The 10,416-nt window shown below is 39.4% G+C and overlaps 1 protein-coding gene across 1 annotated transcript in view; it reads right to left on the bottom strand.

Moving 5' to 3' along the window:
- The window catches only part of LOC146393249 (AT-rich interactive domain-containing protein 3B), a 59,515-nt gene that overhangs the window by 5,371 nt on the left and 43,728 nt on the right, over positions 1–10,416 (bottom strand). Inside the window, exons 5-8 of the mRNA XM_084928557.1 lie at positions 6,750–6,933; positions 4,573–4,832; positions 1,948–2,220; positions 1,094–1,186 (exon numbers count right to left, since the gene is read on the bottom strand). Coding sequence (XP_084784683.1) covers positions 1,094–1,186; positions 1,948–2,220; positions 4,573–4,832; positions 6,750–6,933 — 810 coding nt within the window. The remainder of the gene's footprint in view (positions 1–1,093; positions 1,187–1,947; positions 2,221–4,572; positions 4,833–6,749; positions 6,934–10,416) is intronic.

Raw genomic sequence — 10,416 nt, 5'->3', positions numbered from 1 at the left:
TTAAGCAAAATAAATTTACCTAATCCCACCCTCGTATCTACTCCAGTTAATTCCGGTGTACCCCAAGGCTCTGTCCTGGGTCCTTTACTTTTTATCATCTATCTCCTACCCCTAGGTAATATTTTTAGGAAGCGTAACATCCAGTTTCACTGCTACGCAGATGACACCCAGCTCTACCTATCCTCCAAACCCACAGCTACTCTCCCACCCACATCCATTTCTGACTGTTTAAGTGAAATCAAGGTCTGGTTTACTCACAACTTTCTTAAACTTAATGGCAATAAAACAGAATTCATTTTAATAGGCACCAGATCAAAACTGACTACAGTTCCAACCAGTCTTTCGTTATCCATTGATAACTCTGTTGTCACACCCTCCCCTCAGGTTAAGAGTCTTGGTGTCATCCTCGATAGCACTCTGTCCTTCACAGCACATATAAATAATATCACTCGGTCTTCCTACTTTCATCTCCATAATATTAACAGTCTTCGTCCCTCACTCACACCACACAGTACCGCCATACTTGTCAATGCTCTTGTCACATCTCATCTGTAATTCTCTTCTCTATGGTTTACCTCATAAATCCCTCCATAAACTGCAGTTGGTTCAAAATACAGCTGCTTGTATTATTTCCAGAACTAGATCCACTGAACATATAACACCTGTTCTTAAACAGCTCCATTGGCTCCCAATTCACCTCCGTGTCAATTTCAAGAGCCTGTTCCTCACTTTCAAAGCGCTTCATAACCTTACTCCTCCATATCTATCCGATCTTCTCCATACATACTCACCCCTTCGTACACTCCGCTCTTCTTCAGCTTCCCTTCTGTCAGTTCCACCTGCTCGCCTGACTACCATGGGACTCAGAGCCTTTAGTTGTTCTGCCCCGAGACTTTGGAATGCACTTCCACTTGCTTCACGGACCGCACACTGTCTCACCACTTTTAAATCACTACTCAAAACCCATCTGTTTAGAATTGCATACACCTGATCTGTCATATTGTTTATGTGTTACTGTAAGGTGACCTTGAGGGTCTGAAAGGCGCCTATAAATAAAATGTATTATTATTATTATTATTATAATTATACACACCTGAGTAGATTGTGCCATTGACCTCTACTGAGACAGTAATGCTGGAATTTCCATTGGTTGAGATACTCAGAGACATGTCTTGCTGCTTCTCTTCTGAAAAACATAAATAAGAGTGGAGAGATTATTTTTGTGTATTTTCTTTCTTGATAATTTCACCATTAATACATAATATGTATTTAGTCAGTTTCTTGACCCTTGACAGTTTATGCTGAACTACACAACTAATGTGCATGATGACAGAATTATTTCCATGGTCAAGAAAAACAACTTAACAACATCTAACCAAGGGAAGAGCACTGTCAGCTATTCCTGAAATACATGAAATTATTCAAATAATTACAGAATAGAATGTATGCAGATTTCTGCAAAGTCGTGCAGCAGCTTAAAACATATTAACTGATGGGTTTTGGTAAATCGGTTGCAGCTACATGCTCTGCAACGGAAAACACATTTGTTTTTGGCAGAAGAGTTAGCCTGGTGGGTTTGATGAGAACAAGAAACGAGCTCAGGTTTCCCCACAGAAAGAAAAAATTTAAGCAGTGAAAAGATGTTAACAATATCTTACACTTAAAGATTTTTTTCTGTTGGCTAATGAATGCTTTGCTACCAATCCCATGTACAGCAATAGGTTTGGGTCCATGACAGCAGCATGCTCTTTAGAGATATCCACAGACTTTGGAGAATATTGATGGATATTCACCACAAACATTCACCAAAGTTTACAGATGTCTCAAAACACACTAAAACTGTGATTCCATGATATGATACCTCTAACTTCAATAGAAAAACAAACACTGTATTTCATTTCCAGGGTTTTTTTTAGACATAATCTCAACAAACTTCTCAACACTGACCTCTGGTAGGCATAGCAGGGGCTCCCAGACGCAGGTTCATAGGCATTTGGGAAGCCATGGCCAGTAGATTATGTTGGAAAGCCTGCTGCATCAGGCGCTGCTGCTCTTCTGCCAGGCGGGCCATCTTCCTCTCTGGCCCCTCTCCACCACCAGTCTCCAGCTTTTCTCTAAGCTGCTCCAGTGTGGCAGCTCTGGCCAAGCCAGCAACCTGCTGCTGACCCAGAGCCAGCGCCATGGAAGGTCTTGCAGCCATAATCGGTGGGGTCAGATCATCTGGAGGAAAAATTGAAGTTTAGTCTGAATAAGTCAAAAGGAGTGATTCGTGATTCTGTGTAACTTGAAAACTGAAATGCATGAATCTATCAAGGTGAATGTGAAAGGTTATCAGTCCTACCTAATGGGAGCTATAATAGTAAAGCCCACACCTTGATTGGACAAGTGGGTATATGTACTATCCATAGTACTATACTAAACCCAGTACTTAAGGGTTTTTTTCTACTATAGAAAAGCTGATATGAAGGACCTCAATGTTTTTGCTCAGCCAAATGATTCCAATTTTGTATTTAGGCAACATACATCAGAATGGATGGGAAAACAAAAGTGTGAGGTCTGTGTGTTGGCAAAACAAAACAAAACAAAAATATATATATGGTTTCTTGCTCTCAGACAAAAGGTAAGCTGGCAACTGGAACTACAAATTTTAATGAAATGATCACAAATGATTATTATGTTTCAAGAAAGGCTTATGTGAGTGCTGTGTCAAAGAGCCTCAAATTCTGCAAGACACCAGAGTTTAGACAAGCCCCAGATGTATCTGTCAAGAAGATCCACAATTTCTAAGTGAAGTAGTGAGACATCTGGTTTTAGGTTACATGTGTCATTTCCTTTTCTGGGGCAGTGAAGATAGTACGCAACATCTGAGTAACTGTTATACTGAAATGTCTCCTATTCACAGCCGAATTATAGTAACCCAATCACCCCTATCGGCATGCGTTTCACAGTGGCTACAAGCAGGCAGCATTACTTCACACAATGGGACACTTGAACTACAACATATACAGGTTACCCAGGACTGAACTTTTCTAAAGAGAGGCGCTGGTAACACAACACAAATACTCCGCTAACTGGGTGTTTCACCAGCAAAAACAAATATATACAACAGCCAGAAACTTGTAGGCCCCGACTATGCTTACTCCACAAATGGAGTTGTGTTGATAAAACATGTTTATTCTTTTTATGTATGCAAGTTAAAGTTATCCACATAAGTTTGCATTATTTCTAAAAACATGTTATTTTGTGAAGATTAAAGACTTTGGACTATAAGTACAGGGGTACTACAAGGGTTATTCTCTATAAAATTAAATTAAATTAAATTAAAAAAAACACAGGGAAACAACCTTAAAATAACACCACCACTTCCCAGAAACGCAACCTCTAAAAAACCATGGAAAACTCAGTATAGGTTACGGTTATATTTTACTAGTATGTATATCTATCTCCAAAAAAAGTTGCATTTTGTGAGAGAAATGTTTAGCTGAACAGCAGAAAAACCAGACTGAATGTCAGATTTTTGCAGAAGACAAGCAAAATTTGTGTCTGAAACTTTATGCTGGACTCCTTTACATTTCTTAACAAACACATTTGGCTGTGTTTTGGTTCGGATTGTAATGAAAGCAGTATAAGTACACAAAAAGAGAAACAAAGAAGAAACTGCAAGCCTTCTACATGTCTCTAAAACGTTTTGATTAAACTGATCTTTAGCCGTCTGATTTAATTTCTGTTGTTATAAATATTTTTTAACGCACTGATTTATAACAAAGTAGAACTGGTTTGTAGCTACATCCAATATATGAGTCAAAATCCTTTTTTTTTTTTTAAATTAAAGCACAGATTCTGCTGGGGTTCACAACTGAGTCACACACCAACAAAGTTAAAGTAACTTCAGAAAAGATAGCAGTGTAATGACAGTTATCAACCAGATCCCAACTATGTGGACTAAAGGCAAAGTTCACAAAGTGTCCCCAACTATGTTATTAAGCCGTAATAAAGGTGAGGGCCTCGATAGCCTGAGGCAGAATTGGTTCCACCCAGATAACTGGGTGTACTCCATACATATACAAAGACATGAACACTAAAAATGCACAAACACACAGGGACACACACGGAAGCAGACACTCACATTCACATGGATATTTGACAAAAACAGACCACAATGCTGCGACGTGTCAGGCTCCATATGTAGGGAAAAGTCCTCATCAAATTACTAAAACCAGAGCCTTTCCTGTAGCTAATGTTTTATTTTATGGTTTATCAATTGTTTTCACAGGTGTAGTTTTTCAAAACTGCAACAGAGGGCAGCATTTCTCTACAATCTCTTTCAAGGTCTTAACAAGCAGCACCCACGCTATAGTAACCAGTATCAAGCAGTTGTAGTTTCTGATATAAACATTTACTTAGTTCATTGTGGCCTTGATTGTTCCAAAGGACCTTTAGACTAACACACAGTATATACATCTGAGAGCTGCCAGATAGGCAACAGAAAGTAAACCCCACTTCTATTTATTAACCAAAGGGCATAGATCAGATTCTGGTGTTTTCTTTAACCTCAAGCTTTCAAGCACGTACCTTTCTTCAAAGAGGGTCCCGGTGAGGCCTGAAGGCCATTGATAGCTATTGAGGCCCCCGCTCCCAGACTGGAAAGGTGCATCTTTGGGGGTGAGAGGATGTGGGGAGCAGTGCTGGGAGAGGGAGAAAAGCGGAAGAGGCTGCTGCTGTAGGACGGACGGCGACCCTCACGTCGGTTACTATCGATGGCAGCCTGAAGCTCACCTGGGGAGCTGAGGCCTTTCCTCTCACACTCATACGGGTACAGGTATTTCATGTACCTTAAGGAAAACGCAAAGCACAGTAACACGTGAGATCACGACAGAAAGATTTGCACAGAAAATATCAGAAATAATATTGTAATATTTGACTACATCAAAACATTACAGCTGAAATATAATATTAAATGAGAGAATCTGTTAACATGTACAGCAGTGGCGTCAGCACCCTTTTTATGAATATGTAAGAAAAGAAAACATTTTTCTCCTTCTTCCAATATGAAACTGAATATGTCTCATTAATAGCCTGTCAATAGTCTAACATTTTGGTTCTTCAAAAACTGTCCAGTACTATTTGACTTAAGGTGAACCTATTCTGGTAATTTACTCCTACCTACTGTTGGGCTCTTCTACAGTAGGCTCCCATCATTTACAGTTCATTTGCACAGCAAATGGGTGGGGCTTCTCTGACCACAGAGATGAACACCTGAGAAGAACCTATTAACAATTTTGTCTCTCACACAGAGAGCTAAGACTAGACAAAAAAATTATTCTGACCTATTGACTAATGAAGATTACTTGCACATATGCTAACACACTCTGACTATTTTTTTTTTTTTTTTAAGATGAGCATCCAGCACTCTATAAATGTGACAGAACATAAAAAAAGCACACATGGGGACATTTAAAGCTGCAGTACGAAGACATGTGCACCGAGAGATGCACTGTTTATCCGAATGTGTATATAGCTCCGTGTATTTGTTCAGATAGTAGAGATGACTCTGTTTTATTTCACTGCGACTTTTTGTTTTTTGTCTGTACCTTAGTTTAGAACAAAAAACAGACTGCTTTGAATAAAGACCTAACCTTTTATCTCCAGCAGTGCTGTCACAATGATTCTGCCCCCCGTGTCAAATCCTTTGTGCACGTTCACACATTAAAAACCTTTTGCAACTTTATTTCTCTAATATTTGATCCTTACAACAGACATTAGGTTGCATATTTATAAATCAAGCCACTTCAGTAAACTGAAAGTAACCTCCTTTCTTAAATGTATGAATTTATATAGAATTTACTGCTTTAAAGCTTTGCTCAAAACATGTTTGGTGTACTTATTATATTTGCATGACATCACAGCAGCACTGCAAGTATGCAGAGTCACAGCTCTGCAATGTTTTCCATGCCATAAATGAGCACATTATACACATTATGCGTGCTTACTGCATAATGGTGGGATAGAAGTACCAAGGATCAATAAGAAGCACGAGCAGCAGCATCCATTAGACAGAGCTAGCCGACCAATGCTACACAACAGTCCAGCAACATTAAAAATACATCAAGGCTCATTAGGGATATGTACTGCTGGACAAGATAGAGAGGTGTTACCTCTGCTAAAGGGTTTCCATCCAGAGAGCGATATAGTTTTAGTCAGGGTTCGACATTATAAGCTGTCAATCAAACCCCACCTTAGTCACTGTGAACTCTGACCAAATTCACATCAATAAATCGATGGAAATCAATCATGTGTGATGTAATGCACTGAGGGGTTGGGGGTAAAGAGAAAAGTTTGGCCAGTGGAGAAAACTTGTGTGTGTATAAATACACAGGTACGGGTTCCAATGAATGACATTCATACTCATTCCAACACACAAATCCAAACACTCCTAACAACATGTCTACTTAGAAGCTGCAGCCAGAGCGGATCCTTGCATGTGCACGCAGGAGGCGTGTTTCCGCATGTATACTAGGAAGTAAAACTAGCTGTCGCAACAATTCTCTAGACAGCTGGAATTATTTAAAAAAAAAAAGACATAGTGAGAAGGACAACTGGAAAAGATGGCTGAAATGCTCCCGAAATGAACATATTTAGTGCCTGAAGAAGCTTTTGGCTTCCACACGATGAGGAAAGCTGCTGAAATTCTTTAATCGGTTCCAGCACCTTTAATTAGTTAGCTTTGTGTCACAAATGCAAAGACCTACTGTGTCCGCAGAGTAAAAGCAGCACTGGTGATGGAGGTAGGCAGGTTGAGTCCCTTTGTAATTTCTCTCCAGATCTTCTTATTGATAACCTCGACGAGGCCTCCCTTTTCTGTCACCAGCTTGTACAGCATGTACAGATCTAGGACCTGCTTGGCCATGATTGGAATACGATTGACTGGGGTTCCTACGGAAGACAGGAAAAGAAAACAAATATGGCTCAGTTAATTATAAACAATGTCTTACAAAGGATGTCTTTGGTTCAAAGTGCATTTATGTCTCACATGGATAAAGTTTTTAATACTCAGACATTGAACCTTAATGCTGAGAATGGGCTCTTTCTGACCAAATACTGACACACAATGGAGTTCCCTCTAAAATGAAATACTTTTACCAATAGGCACCTTTACTTTGGAAAAAATAAGGCAGGAGCAAGGTGGAACAATCCTAATCAGCCGTTTCAAGTTTTTTGTTTTTAATGCAGTGAACAACCACTTTGACTGCCACGTCAATTCAAAGCAAGGCAGAGCAGCAACAATAACAGAAGCAGCAGAGAATCAACATACTGGCTGTGTTGCTATTTAAGCACAGTGCATGGCTAAATTTAATGACCATAAACCTTTCCTCTGCTATGTTAAAAAAAAATAGCAGTTGTTTCCAGTTTAATTAGTCACAGTGAGCCCAGCCAGCAGTTTTTCTTTTTCCAGGGCCACTCAGAAGTACTCGTGAACTCCCACGAGCACAACCGTTAGAGTGGTCTGTGGTTGGAACATGCAAAAAGGTGTAAATGTTAATACAATGGAAAAGGACCTGTGTTTAACACTCGAATTTCTGCTGAAATATCTTGACTTGTAGAGACGCTAGAGGAGAAAGTCCTGAAGGAATATCTTAATAGCAAAGATGGCAGTTAACCCCCCTCCCCTGTCCACAAAGAGTCAAACAAATGTGAGATAGGGGAATCATATGAGTCAATCATGTTGCTACATTGATGCAGTTACACAGTTGAGTTCCATGACAGATAGAAATGTGTGTTGGCAGGCATATCTACTTTTTATTGTGGTAAAGTTTTAAAGTGTCCTCACTGTTTTTCTTTCTGGTAATCAGATCGCAAATAAACATGTGAGCGTTTGTTCAGAGCTCTGGTAGGTTGAGTGAGGCTGATTAGGCCAGCAGTCTGGATTGAGCCAGAAATAAAAGCTGTATTGTGATGAAACACTGAGCATGTGTACTATAAATATAACCTGTGCGAAAACATGCTTAAGCTCATTTTGGGCCAACAACACTAAACTTTAAGCATTTTTATCAGCCTTACATACACATACAGTTTCTGAGTGACATTTGAAGTAAAAATTATGACTCTTAATAATTAATTAAAACAGGCACTTTGTCTTGCCAACACGAATCAGCCTAGAGGCAAGAATGACTTTGATTTGAAGTTTTTACAGTGAAAATTGGATTCTGCTTCAAAATATCACTCAATGGTGAAGCACCCAATATACTTTTGTGACCTCTACATATTGTTAAGGGTTGTTAGGATACTGGTTAGACATGGGTGGCAAGGGCTATTTCCTGTGGAATTTGCCTTGAAAACACATTAGCCCAGTTAAGCAATTTAGCTTGACCTGGAAAAGGGGATTCACAAACAACACAAAGCAAAGCTGCTCTAGACTTTTGATACAGATGCATTAATCTTGTCAACAGCTTATCTGCAGCGAAGCTTGCTGGGAGCTTGAGGGGAGGATACGGTGGGTGGATGAAGAGGGAGGGGTAGTGGGCGGTTCCTGTACGAAACAGAATCAAAAAGTGCAATGTGCAACAGTGTAAGCATGAGGCAGGAGGAGGGGACTGAAGGATCGTGACAACCTGCTAATCCACGGGCAGCGGTGGGTAGGGTGTGGGGGTGTGGGGGGGGCTCATGGATAGGCTGGTATAATGAAGCTTATTTAGAGGATTGCACTGAGTAAATCCACACCCCTCTGCGTTACTGCTGCCAGGCCCAGCACAGGGGAATCGTACAGATTTGTCTTCACAGTTAATGCCAGTCAATCCGCCAGCCCCTCCACAGGCTGCTCTTAACCTGGAATTGGACTCATTAATGACTCTGTGAAATAGCAGTGTGATCAGGCCATGAAGATTAGCCCCGATTCATTTTCCTAAGTTAGCAACATGCCTTTAAGCCATGTGCAAAGGTCCTAGGTGAACACATGGACCTTTGGAGTGGGGAGATCAAGACACCATGATGGCACTACCAAAGCACTATGACCTTTTAGGTGTCTTAATGTTAGTGGTCAAGGAAATGTTTTACTACTACTGTATCCACTGAAAATCAATCGCCTCTAACCTGTTACACAGAAGTCACTATTAACAAATCTTTCTCTAAACGGGCTTTGGAAGTACAGGCTAACTTCAGTGTTACTTTTTCATTCTTCTGTGCACTAATTAAGCCTGAAGGCTTTTGGAACCTGCTGCTAAGGGTTAAGCATTTAAAGACAGTCCAGAAAGCTGGTAGGTACGATAACACATAAAAAGCAGAAAACACCTAAAAGAATACCACACACACACACACACACACACACACACACACACACACACACACACACACACACACACACACACACACAAAACAGACCACCGTACCTGTAAAATGAAGTAAATTAAAAAGTTCACCTTTATCCATATAAATAAATAACACAGTCGATGGTGACATCTAATGTAGTATTTATAGCTGATGGATTTTTTTTAGTTTGTTAAAGCTGCACAAAATTGTTCTGGGAAAAGGGGATCCTATCTTCACAGCCAATTAATAGAAAATCAAGAGTGAGCTTGTCAAGATGCTAGTTTCTTTTATAGATTATTTGAGTTCCTGTGGTAAGAGAGAGAAGATGAGTCGTAGAAAGGAACAAGAATTTGTTTAAGGTTTCTGTTTAAGACCAGGTGTGCATTTCCACTGGATTTAGCAAGACATTAAAATAACCATAATCCTAATGAACAAAACTCCTACGTCACTTTTTCTTTTGAGGGATATATTTAGAGGGAAGTATTTATATATATTATATATATTTATTTATATTAATGTGCCATATTTACAGCCCATTTGTTTGCACCAGACTAGCTGGACACTAAAAGCTTCACCAAAGTATCGAAGGATGAATAAGTGAATTAGAATTGGGACATTTTTATTTTGGTTACACAATTGTTGCGCCACTATCTCTGATCATTTGGTTATCAAAATAAGTAAATAAAATGGCAATTCAAATTCTGCTAAAATGATGAAATATGTGCAATAAGGAAGGAAAGAATTGGAGTAATAATAGTGTGGATTAGTTGCTGTGTATTAGAGGGGAGTAAGGTGGAAAGAGCAACACCAAATTTAAATTTATATTGTTGCAATGTTGTTTTTTTAAACAGATTTGGATAAATTGCTCATTCACCCCAATAAATGAATGAATAAAATTTTCTAGAATGATTTAAACCGCTCAGTTTTGTTTTCATTTTGGCATGCAGCTTTTTCTTTGGCGCTAATTTCTGGGTGAAGGTGCCAGCTTCTATCAAAGTTTGACTTCAAAGCTTGACTGATAGTGAAATTGTATAAATATTAAAAAACACAACATCAACAAAAAGCAAAAACCAGAGAAACAGCTGCCATTGGCCAATTGACATGTTCAAATGT

This window comes from Perissodus microlepis, chromosome 1 (assembly GCF_051167445.1).
Source record: "Perissodus microlepis isolate ML-2025 ecotype Zambia chromosome 1, ASM5116744v1, whole genome shotgun sequence".
NCBI lineage: Eukaryota > Metazoa > Chordata > Actinopteri > Cichliformes > Cichlidae > Perissodus > Perissodus microlepis.
This window is presented reverse-complemented; position numbering and strand designations above follow the sequence as displayed.